The sequence below is a fragment of the Mirounga angustirostris genome, unplaced genomic scaffold (assembly GCF_029215605.1).
Source record: "Mirounga angustirostris isolate CCGP_5_RB_7025 unplaced genomic scaffold, mMirAng1.0.hap1 SCAF_13, whole genome shotgun sequence".
Classification (NCBI taxonomy): domain Eukaryota; kingdom Metazoa; phylum Chordata; class Mammalia; order Carnivora; family Phocidae; genus Mirounga; species Mirounga angustirostris.
In genome coordinates, this window is record NW_026991721.1 from 73,193,137 (window position 1) to 73,206,153 (window position 13,017).

Below are 13,017 nucleotides of genomic sequence, written 5' to 3' on the forward strand. Positions count from 1 at the left end.
AACTAGACTTATTGTGGTGATCGTTTTGCAGTGTATACAAATGTCTAATCATTATGCTGTACACCTGAAACTAATATAATGTGTATCAATTACACTTAAAAAACAAAACAAAACCAAGAGCATCTGATTAGTGATTACTTCATAATATAAAAGAGAACAAGATAAGCATAATCATCCATATCAATACTTGGGTTATGTACATTTAATTCTCCCATATATAATCATAACAATATGCAATCATAACAAGGGTTGGTCATAAGAACTCCCTACGAGATCTAGTATGAAGCACACAATATTAAAATGCATAGCTGTTTGTCAATCTTCACTTCAGTGAAAATTCTGATTGACTGAATAGGGTCTGAATCTTGCCCTTTGTATTGGCTGTGTCATTGCTCTGGACATCATCAGACCTCAACCATGGAAGACATCATATACTGATACTTTCACAAAGGTGCAACCCTGGTAAATGGTGCCATCTTATATTCACTGACTAAATACTTGGTGTGAAATGTTTAAAGCTCTTCGTCTTAAAAAGTATCCTGAATAATTAATGATTTTCCATTTTTGAATTATTGACAGCCATCGCTTCTGCTCACCAGAGGGGTTGGTTTCCCCTGAATTACCCTCCCCTCACACACACTCACTCAAGAACTCAAAGACAATATAAATGACAGAGCTCTGAAATTCTAACATGGGGACTTTGACCAGCACACAGAATACATTCAGAAGCTTAAGTATCTAGTTTTGCACTATGGCCTAACAATCCAAACCATTCACATAAGTTAGGTTTTGCAAAACTCTCAAAATGTAACTGTAATTAAAATGTAAGGCTGTGTAATATATAATGGTTCTTCTATTAAAAATCAAACAAGGTATGACAAGGTGTTACTTCAAAAGAGGTAAAAAAACACTCTGTGTTCATAAGCGCTTAATGTCAAATGTGCTTTCAAGGATATTTAGTATCAACATGTTTTATTTAAAAGTTTTACTTTGGATATATCCAAATTATGTTATCTATCCAGGTCCTAAATAGGTCAGTCTATTTTTTTTTTAATTTTTAGATTATTTATTTATTTGTCAGACAGAAAGAGAGAGAGAGCACAAGCAGGGGGAACGGCAGGCAGAGGGAGAAGCAGACTCCCCACTGAGCAAGGAGCCTGATGTGGGGCTCGATCCCAGGACCCTGGGATCATGACCTGAGCCGAAGACAGGCGCTTAACCGACTGAGCCACCCAGATGTCCCTAGACAGGTCATTCTAATTAGGTGTTTTTACAAATGCGGTGTTTATCAATAGTCGGCTTTGGATTAATTTTGTACACCAATGAAAGTACAGTTAGAATGATATAGAAAAAAAATTTTTTTTTAAGTAGGTACTATACTATATTATCTGTACGTTAGTAACGAGCAGGCATAATTCAGAAAGGTCACCTAACCTAGGCCTCTGCTGCCGAATTCCTTGCACTGTCCTCTCTACCAGGAGGTCAGCTAACTAGACTGCTGGCTACATCCAGCCTGCTGTCTCCTTTTTTACTGCCTGGGTTTTATATTTTTAAATAATTGAAAAAAAATCCAAAAGCATATTCATGACATGTGAAAACAATATACAATTAGAACTACAGTGTCCATAAACCAAGTTTTATCAGAACAAAGCCACATCCATTCCTAAGCGTTCTTTTATGCAAGAGACCTACTTAGTATTTAGTGCCCTTAAAAATGAGGGAAAATATATGTTCAGGGAAGGAAGAATGTAAAAACAATTCTCTTTTCTGATAAAAATATATACACGCCATTTTATGCTTATTCTATATGAGTTGTCTTACCGCTGGTTTCGCCATCCAAGGACAGAGTTGAGTGGTTGTCACACTGATAACTACTTAGGCTTGCAAACCTAAATTATTCACTATCTAGTCCTTTGCAGAAAAAATTTGCCAAACACTATTCTATACCATCTGTCAAATGAGGGACATAATCTTGAAGTTCTCTTTATGAGATCCAGATGTAGGTTGTAACTCATCACCCAGCTTAGGCCAAGAACCCTGATGTCCTCACTGCCTGTGTTTTGAGTACCCAACAGGTAGGAGCATTTGAGGTTTGCTGAAAGAATATATAAAAGAATGACAGATATTCATATAGTATGTGAGTAGTTTATAAATGTTAACAGCCTCTACATTTCTTGCCTGTTTAAGAGTATGAAGGCCACGAAGGAGTAGTAACATTGGGATATAGAATAAGCATAAAATGGCAACGTATATGTTTTTACCAAAAAAGAATTGTTTCTACATTCTTATTTGCATAAACATGCATTTTCCCCCCATTTTTAAGGGCACTAAATACTAGGTAGGTCTCTTGTATAAAACAACACTTAGGAATTCATGCTAGTCTTGGGTATTCAACAATGCACTTTGCCTAAAGAATATTAAAACCTAGACCTTGTGGTTATCTTAATAGCTACCCGATATAAAACAATAGCTTTACAAGATTATTAACTATATAGGCCATACTCTATTAAAAAAATAAACTACAACACAAATAGATATTCTGCACCCCACCTGAGAATTCACTAATTTCAGCAAATATATTATACAGAAAGGTTTATATAAAAGAATTTGAATATTACTTGGGGCTTAGTGCTGAGGTACCTTTAGCTTAGGTGATTTTTGTTTTAAGCCCTTTTTGGTGGAGTAAATTTGCTGGGTGTGTTTTCCTTTATTACTTTATACCAAAAAAATTAAGATACACAAGTTAAATCCCTAATTTCATATAAAAATCATATAAAACTTTCTGAGGAATTAAAAGTTTTTTTTTTCATTTATATTACCTTAAAGACAAAATGGAAAGTAAAAAATATCCCACCCAGCTTAAAATGCACCGTGCTGGGCCAGAGCCTCAGTAAGCAAGTACAAAGCACACAAGGATAAGCCAGCTTGATGATGCTGGACCCTTGGTTATCCCAACACCTCACTATCACCCAATTTTTAACCCGTTCTTCATTTCAACTGTTTACTTGAATACTGGATAGAACTGCAGTCACGGAATTTTCCTATTAGAGACAATAACCAAACATAGTCTCAGAGTGAAGATATTACAAAATATTTTTTGTCAAAATTATTTACCCTTTTTAGTGTCAAGTATGCAAGTTAGGAGAGCCCTCCAGTGAAGCAGTTACTTAGATTTCAGAATGTAATTTCCCCTGGAGACAATGTTATTATACCTACTGGTTAGGTTTCCAAGCTAATCAGTAAATGCCTATTGAATATAACTGTACTTAATTCATAGTACTTAACTAGATATCTTACTGTGTTTCTATGGAAAGACTCTCAAGAGGTCTAATTTACAAATAGCAGAACCACATCTTCCCTCAAACTCCTCTCCTCAACATAAACCCTTTGTATCACCAGTAACCCCTCTGTAAGTCTTCTGTAGATGTCACATACAAAATGTAGGTAGGGGGAGGCCAGTGGCTGGACACCATCCCAGGATCTGGGCTTCCTTTTAGCATCATTTTTGCCTTACCACAGAAAGCCAAAATGAATAGTGCAAATGAGCATTCATGTTCTATCTTATCTTCATAAATCTTTTTTACTGTAAAATATCACTAAAAATTGAGAACATTTCTTAGAGGTCCTATTCAAGAAACAAAACACTTAAACTCAATGTTTCTAGACAATGTCTTCTGTCAAGATATGTCAGCAGTATTGAATGAATCAACATTACTGAACTAATAAATGACTGATTGGCAAAAGAAATAGGTCAAAGTTTGCTGGAAAATTAGGAAAAATATATCCTGGGATTAAGAAGAATGATCACATAACAACAGACATAGATAAAAGAGCTAACTAGATAGGTCAAAACTGTCAATGAGAACCTCAATTTGGTTTTCAATTGATTTACTCTTTTAAAGAAATTTGCATTTCTAATACAAAAATAAAGTAGAAAATATCTGAATTTGAAATCCCTCTTATTAATCTCTTGAGTAATCAAGTCCTATTAAGTTTCATTAATTTCATATTTTGTAAAAATTGTTCCATAAAGAAGACATGGAATGTAAGGAAATTCAGTGTTTATATCTGTATAAGGAGCCAGGCTTTGGAGTTAGACCTGGTTTCAAATCCTGAGTCTGCCACCTATTGGTACTCTGACCTTAAACAAGTAACTAACGCTCTCTGAGCCCTAATCTCTTCATCCATAAAATGTGATAATTCTTTATAGTTTCATTGTGATGATTAAATGTGATACATATGCAGGGCTTAAATATTTAGCAGTCTGGCTCATAGGCGGTATTCAAAAGAAGCTAGTATCGTTCCTGGTATTATAAAATGCACTTCAAAACCAAGAGTTATGATCTCAGGTAATTACAATCATCTTCCACAAAATCCAGCTTTAGCCAGCCATGAGGTTAATTTCAGCCTTCTCAATATTCAGCCTATATCTATAACTGGAAAGAGAGATTTCATTTCTTCCAGCAACTAGTTTCACCTTTGCAATAGAGGGAGATGTAAAAATATGTACCTAGAAATGAGAACATATACCTCCATTACAAGTAGTTGTTAATTAGTAGAAAAAGTAAGTCTCACTCAAATGTATATTTTATACTATTAAGAAATCTCTGGTGCAAGAAATAATATGGCCTTAAATCAGCCATTTTTATACTTGGTCATACTTACTCATATATGATATGTTCAACACATTCTTCATGAAATGTAAGGTAAAATGCCCGTTCCTCCTTAGTGGAAGCGTTGAGCAACAAAATGCAAGGTTATTCCAACCCACCATTAAATATCCCATGATATTCATGTGTCCCTCAGGGGGCAGTCAATATTCTGGCCCGTGGACCAAAAAGTGACTCACTTCTGGGTGGATCTAAAAAAGTAAAGGATAACTAAGGGGCAGTCGGGTCCCAGGAACAGTTCTCTGGGTTCAGTTACCAAGGGAGTGCCTGCTGGCCAAGGGGATCGCAGCTGGCTTGGGAGATTTCCAAAATAAAGGACTTGGGGGAAGTGGAAGAGAGAAAGGCTTAGCCAGAATATGTGAAAAGAACCTTAGGAGGGGGCCTACGGAGAATCTTGGAAGTTTGAAGGTATGTCTTTAGTACTCCAAAACTACCAACCCTTACAGAACACTAGCACATTCCAGGAGGTAGAGCATATGTCCTATCAAAGCAATGGCCATTTTACATTTCTGAGAAGGACCAATAGCTAGCTAACGCCAGTGTCCTGACCCTCTTAGTGAAATGACATTCTTGCTCCCTATCAGAATTCCCTCCAAAACGGAGCATATTTCACTGAAACATTCCCATGGCCAAAAAGATGGTAGTCATCTGTCACTGAACTTCTCAAAGTGTTCATATAGAGAACAAAATATGACTGTAAAGAACAGACATATCAGACAAATATCAGACCTATTTTGGAAAACGAGAGAAGTTTTCATTTTATCAGATTATATTGTATCCAATATAAGTATACTGCCAATATCTGTAAGAGCAATAAATTTTTAAAATCAGAATTCTAATTTTGCTAAAAATAAACTTTCTATTAACCAGATCCCAAATAAGAGGAAACCTAGTAGGGGAAAAATATATGCAAATAATTGTTCATTATAATTTAATGTGCTAAGTGTGATAAATGCAGTATATTTGGGCAGAACAGCAGTCCTGAAGAGATAGGGAGAAGGAAAATGGTTTAAAGATTAGGAAACACTTTTGAGATATCACAAGTTTTGAAGATTTTTGAAAGACAAATAGGAATTCTACATGTTAACTGTAGATTTAGATGGTATAGGATATAGACTTTTGAATAGTTTATACTGCATCTACTTATACGTTTAAGGTAACTGTTGTAGACACATCACTAATCATCACTAATCATTTTGGCTTTGCCATGTATTTACTGTATATGGTGAAACCCACCCCCTCCCCCATCCCTGCCCCCCACCACAGTGGTATCTTAGGATAGTCTAGATACTGGTAGTCATTTATAGGTCTCACCAGATCTACTAATCAAATAAACAGACCACACTGAACTTCAGGTAGTCGTCTGTCGTAGTTTGTGTGGACAGAGTAACCGCACCCCCTACACACAAAATAGAAAATGCCCTCTGTCTTTGAGGACTGCAGTATTTAGGGACTCCTTCATTCAGAGGACATTCAGAGCTGTCCTATCTCCCGTCAACAGTGGTGGTTTTCTTTTTCTTTATTCTAACAATGGTTGTTATCAGCAGTCTACAGTGATACTTCTCTCTGATTCTTTCTTGTCTCTTCTTCTTCTGTTGCTTCTCCCACATGTCTCCGCTTTCAAGAAAAAAGGCTAATCTGGCTACTCAGAGCCTTTCCTTTTCAGCCAAGAACCAACCAATTAGAGCACAATAGACATAATCTTCGGATCTGACCATTCTTCATTGCATAGTACTTAGGAGAATATTCCCTCGGAGCCAGAGAGATGTGTTTTTCCCCTCCTTGGTTTCTACCAGGTAAGGGGATGCTCACAAAAAGTAAAGATCATTTCTAGTTAGCCTAACTCTTAATGTGATAGTAGAGAAGCTTCTAGGATGTCACTGAAAAGGTGCTAGGCAGCATCTGCAAGTGATCCTCATACAGAATAGAGGTGACTGGGTTGGCCTTATCCACATTTTCTTTGAGTGGTGCTTGCCTTTTGTTTTCCCCATAGACTCCTGAGAATTACATTTATATGTACCATACAATTATATGAACTCTGGCTCAACAGTTCTTAAATGTTCTGGTTTTGGAACTCCTTCACACCCTTAAAAATTACGGAGCAACCCGAAGAGCTTTTGTTTCTGTATGGGTTATAGCTGTCAATATTTACTGTATTAGAAATTAAAACTGAGAAAATGTTAAATGTTAATTCACTTAAAATAATAAATCCATTACATGTTAACATAAGGCACATATTTTCATGAAAATAACTTTATTTTCCAAAACAAAAAAAGTGAGCAGAGTGACATTTACGTTTTGCAAATCTCTTTAGTGTCTGTTTAATAGAAGACAGCTGAATTTCATATCTGATTCTGTATTCAATCTGTTGCAGTGTTTTGATTGAAGTATGTGAGGAAAATCTGGCCTCATACACGTAAGTTGGGAAATGAAAGAGTTAATTGTGAGTCTTCTTCTCTGACAGCACACCAAAACTCCACGAGCAGAGCTTCCTAATGGTTCCTTACAATGTGGAATCTGAAACCCTATCAGGAAACTGAACTCTCTGTACCCTACTATATTAAAATCTATTTGCCCAGTTTGCACTTTCAATGGACCTTTTACCCATGTAGGATTTTGATAACCTGGCTCAAAAATGAGACAAGCGATCCTGTAAACTGAAGGACCACTGACAACATTCATTGCCAGTAGGAGAAAGAATGGTCAGATGGAGAGCTTTGGGGACCTACAGCCGTTCACAGTTGCTGAAGCTGGAAATGAGGATATTTTCCCTGGCAGCTTCAATACTGCAGGGGACCAGAAGAATACAGTTTTATTACAGAGGCAGTCCTAAGAATTAAATGGACTTTTTACTGGTTGTATGATAGAGGTCAGGGCACTTAAATTTTCTGTGAGAATCAACTGAGATAATGTGAAAGCACTCTAAAAACTGTGAAAGTCTAGACAAACTTAAGTTATAACCCAACACTTTCAAAAGGGAAGAAAGGGACAGAGATGGGGAGAAAAGATTAAGACACTTTTACTCCCATACTCTCCTCCTAAATCAGAAGTATTAATTTTTTGCTTTGCCCTAGATTTCCCCAACTTCTATTAAATATAGTCATCTTTGACTCTTAGTCTTTTCAAACTAAATACTAATTTCCCTCATCTGCTGAAGTGTTGAAAAGGCAATTTCATTTTATTTAATTATTGGGAAAAATGAAAGCAATGCACTAGATTACTACATAAGAGGGAGAGGAGTAGGTATAAATAGAAATATGCAAATCAAAAATCAGTATGTTGATCATTCTAACCAAAGCATAGTATCTTTACCTCTCATTTACAGACAATAACTAAAAAGGACAGAAAAGTGAAGACTAACCAAATTACTCAGTATGTACTGAAATATATTGCTACAACTCACAAAGAACTACAGTAACCTGGGAAAATAAATAGGCTCATGTTTTTCTTATAAGTTATACTTTATGGTTTCCAAGCACTTTAACACACACCACCTCTCTCGAGCTATGCAGCAACCTCTAAGTCAAACAGAAATTATCTACATTTTAGAGAAAACTAGGCTTCAAGGAAATTAACTAATTTGCCTCAAATTAAAAGACCTACCCGAGACCTACCAAATTAAAAGGCCTATCAGAGACCATGAGCACATCTAGTGGCTTCCAGCATCACTACATTAGCAGTTATGTTTTGGCAGTTTACTTATTTGGTCGTGGGAAGGTGGGAGAAGCAACAGAATCCATTTTACAAATGAAATTTTAGTTGGACCCGAACTATGCAACATATAAAAATACAAAACAATGATTTTAATGTGTCTTAGCTATAAAGTAACAATTACTGTTAACGATAAGTTTGTTAACAAATAATAATATAACAGTTGAAATATAACATGAGTACATACGTGTGGTATTTTTTTTTTGAAGGCCAAAGCCTTCATAATCAATGACCATCTTTCTTATCAATATCATATTAACAAAAAAGTTCAAATACATGTACGAAGATAGCAGAACAAGTTTTAATTCACGGCCTGCACAAGAATAATCCTGTAACAAAAGATAACTTTTAAAACAATCTGTTAAAATTTGATAAAAACTAAGTAGCTGTGTTTTTGTTATAACTTAAGAATAATTTTAATTGTACTTAAAAATGTAATCCAACTCATGCATTTAACACTGAAGCATCTTAGGGCTCCCTAAAAAGCAATTTGAAAACCTTTGTATAATTGTTTGCTATCATAAATTCATTGCTTGATCTCTGCCTAGTTCACTTAAGATAAAGTAAGTAAAAAACCGGTTTTGACAATCAAAAAAATACATATAAGAAACCTAATTAAGAGTATAGCTATGGAGGAGGCACGTGGGTGGCTCAGTCGTTAAGCGTCTGCCTTCGGCTCGGGTCATGATCCTGGGGTCCTGGGATCGAGCCCCATATCGGGCTCCCTGCTTGGCGGGAAGCCTGCTTCTCCCTCTCCCACTCCCCCTGCTTGTGTTCCCTTTCTTGCTGTCTCTCTGTCAAATAAATAAAATCTTTAAAAAAAAAAAAAAAGAGTATAGCTATGGAAATCAGTCAACGCAATTACATCCTATTGGTTGAACCTTATAAAAATGCTATTAATTGACAACTTTAATTATAAAAGTGAGGCTCATATGGTTCGATTTAATATTTCCTATTTTATTTTTGCAGTCTTTTCACTTAAAAACGCACCAAAAAGTTGCCAAAATAAGTGATTATATAAACAAAGTGGAAAGATAAAATACCAACAAAGATCTATCACTACTAGAACTACCTAAACACATTAAGAATTTTGAAATGTTAAATGTTCTGACTTACAGTGCAGTTTTATTCACTTCAGTAGGACTGGCTGCTCCATACTCAAAGAATATTGCAATATGCCCCTTTTCATTCATTAGAAGATAAGTGGACTAATAGTTACCTACCTTTCTTAATGCAATTTGGTACTCCACTTTGAAATTTATCTAGTTGTCACGGGAATTTCTTCAAGTAACATGCATTTTACTTCAAAACTCATTAACTTTTCCAAAGTAAGTGGAAGCATTTCCTCTTTTATTAAAAACTTTATTGATTTATTTCATTGATAACAGAACAAGTTAGGAGTTATAGATGTGAAGATAGTTTTTGTTTGTTCATTCATTTGTTTCCCTGTATGGGAAATATATTCTTTTTACTAACCTAGGATACCAAATTAGGTATATTCAATATTTTAAGAAGTCCTTCTATTTTAAAAGACACTGAATCAAAATTGTAAAGGCACGTCTAATAATGAATGTGACTCTCATACAATACATAACTCAATTTTCAGACATTGGGTTAAACCAAGTTATTTCATTTGAAGGTTAATCCAGTTCCTTTTGAAGATCCCCCCCGCCCCAAATTTAACACATTGCAACAAATTAAGCTACTTAAAGAAAAAGCCTTCATGCCACATAAAAGGTGACTCTTTCCCCATCATTAATGAGGACTGTAACAGCAAAGAGTAATTCACACTGGGTGTGCATGAGTTTCATTCTTCATTATGAACTGAACTAAAATTCAAAATGCTATGACTCACTTGGTTATTACTGAACACTTTATTAAGTGGAAAACACAAGATAAATTCAAAGAATCACATTTTCAGAGTTACAGATGAATTTTAAAGTTATATACTTTCTATCAAAAAGAAAATCATCTTTATTAGAAATACACTCTTACATGCTATTTTTAGAATGATGAAGAATTTAAAATGCTAAACACTTGATATCTTTTAAAAGCACTTAAGAATAGCACTCTTTAAAGGCTACAAATGTTGCCAAGTCATGTCATAACTGGCTCAAACAAGCCCATTTCCATCTAAAGTTATTTCATGCTGCTGCATGAATCAATATTAAATACCTTGGAGTTACTAAAAACTGGAATATTGGCAGAGGTACATAGCAATTACAAAATATGAAAATGGTGAATTTCCATTTTCCACATACCTCTTTCTTTTAAGAATGACTAGAAAAGATGTTCTTTCTAGGTAAATAGAAATAGTTTCTTAAAAGCTAAGAGAAAGATATAAAGAATGCCAGCAAACAGTGATGGATCCATAGCCATGGTTCTCTTAAAAGAAAAACTAGATTTTGAAGCCTAGTATCACCTCCAAACATCTTATTAGCCTACCAAATTGCCAGAGCCATTAAAAAAAAAAAAAAGTCAAAGTCAATATAGTTCTTTTGTTCCTTATTCAATTAAAACAACAACAACAACAAACAACTAACTAGCTGTTATTTTAACCAGGCTTGAGTTTAATCAAATGTGTCTCAAGCAACAATTTTTTCATGTTAAAGACATAACTTACCACTTTTGAAGTCAGGAAATAATAATACTAATTTTTTTTAAAAGCTAGGTTTGGATGACATCTGACCCTGAAGTGAAAGAGTTAACATTCAACTAAGCTGATCTGCACTTCTGATCCATTACATTTCTCACAAGCTGCCCTACAATGAGCTGAGCAAGTATCAACTGTAATTTGATCCCAGAGTTTATGGAAAAAAATAACTGCACATACTCAACATGCACATTTAATAAAAATCTGTTTCAAGAGAAACAGATCCACTAAACACAATTTAAGGCACATTTAACTGTTCGATTAACTTCAAATCTGCAATCCCTTTGCTTTCTTCATGCTCTCAAATAAAATAGTGGGGGGGAAAAAGCAGCAGCCCTACTGCAGGGAAAAGAGGCTTGAAAAACAACTTTGATTGGCACTTGGCCTGACCCACAGAGGAAGAAAAACAGTTTTTGGACAAAGAGCGCAAATATTTGAGCTTGCTGACTTACATGCTTTCTTTCTATTTTTAATATATAAATAACAATCCCAATTGCACTGTATTTAGAGAAATTGACTAAAAACGGTGCCGCATTCATCTTAAGTCTTCCAGTCCCGATGCATTTGCACAGCTCAGCAATTTTAATTCATTTGTACTGGACAAACAGAAGCACCTCAACTACTGTTTCCACTTAATGAAATGTAAAAATGCAGTCTGAAGAAAAAGAAACTGATTATAATATTACCTAGTGGAGGCTGTTGAAGTCTGATTAAAAGCTTTTCTCGGTCTAAAGCGACATCTTTTCATTCCCCTCCCCCACCCCTTAACGGAGTGATTAAGCCAAGTAAGCTAAACAATTCTGGAGTAAACTTTCTATCAGTCACTCGGGGAAGCAATAAGCTGATTGTACGTCTGATTTTTCTGGACCTGCACGGGGCGGGGGGGTGCTGAGGGGTGATAACCCACGTCCACCTCCGTCTCCTCCTCCCCCAGCCCCAGAGGAACTGTAAGGTCGAATAGCATTTCCCATGGGCATAAAGTTCAAGCTGCTTTCCCAGTTCCTTTCAAGACTGAACTATAGACACGACTGCCGTCAAAAGAATGTAAAAAGGAGTGTTAAGGGAGAACGCGCAAAGAAGGCAGAAGCGACCGAATAAACAAAAACAACCCCCGCCAAGAGTTAGCCACACAGCAAAGAGGGAGCCAGGTTCCTGAAGACCAGTCCAGGCTGTTCAGATTTCGCACCGACCTCCATCCACAGGACCGGGAGGAGGATCGAGCCGGTCGCTCCCTCCTTCCGCCCGCGGAGCAGGCCGGAGGTGGTGAGGCAGGGAGGTGAGCCGAAAAATAGACTACTGGCAGCAAAAAGAAAATCGGAAAAAAAAAAAAATCCCCAACCCCTCGGGACTAGCATCTGTCCCGGCGGAGATAAAAAGCAGCAGTGCAAACCTCCACCCTCAACCCACGCCCCCTTCCTTCGGTCTCGGCGTGGGGAAGGTGCCCCGGAATCCCTTTGAGCCTCGCCCCAACAGTGCGCCCCGGGGCCGAGCAGCCCGAGCCCCGCCGGCAGGAAGCGCCCCTCTCGGGCTGGACCCCAGGCCGAGCCCGTACCTTCCGCAGCACTTTCCGGCAGTTGGTACAGAGCAGGTAGTTGGCGGCGGCCGACGGGCTGCTGCCGCCCCGGTTCATCTTGGCTGCGGGCGCCGAGGGCGAAGACGGACGGCGGGGCCCGGGCCGGGTATCACTGCGGCCGCCCGCGCCGCTGCGGGGCCGGACCGTCCCCCTGCCGCCGGCCGCGCTTCAGCCTCAGCCTCCCCCGGGCGGGATGTCGGGATGGGAGGCGATGGCCCGGAGAGCGAGCGGCGCTGCCCCAGGCGACCACCGCGGCGGCTGCCGAAGCGCCGGCGGAGACGGCGGCGGCTGCTCCTCACCGGCCCGTTGTTCCTCCCGCCCCCATCCTCCAGACCCCCGCCCCCGCCAGGCTAGGACGAGCAGCCGCCACCGCTACCGCCGCCTCCGCCGCCGCCGCAGCGCCTCAGTGC

The 13,017-nt window shown here is 38.0% G+C and overlaps 1 protein-coding gene across 1 annotated transcript in view; it reads right to left on the reverse strand.

The window, feature by feature from the left end:
* Positions 1-12,926, reverse strand: part of SESN3 (sestrin 3) — a 75,826-nt gene extending 62,900 nt beyond the window's left edge. The window contains exon 1 of the mRNA XM_045894649.3: positions 12,587-12,926. Within this exon, the coding sequence (XP_045750605.1) occupies positions 12,587-12,664 (78 nt within the window). The 5' untranslated portion in view covers positions 12,665-12,926. The remainder of the gene's footprint in view (positions 1-12,586) is intronic.
* Positions 12,927-13,017: the final 91 nt, after the last annotated feature.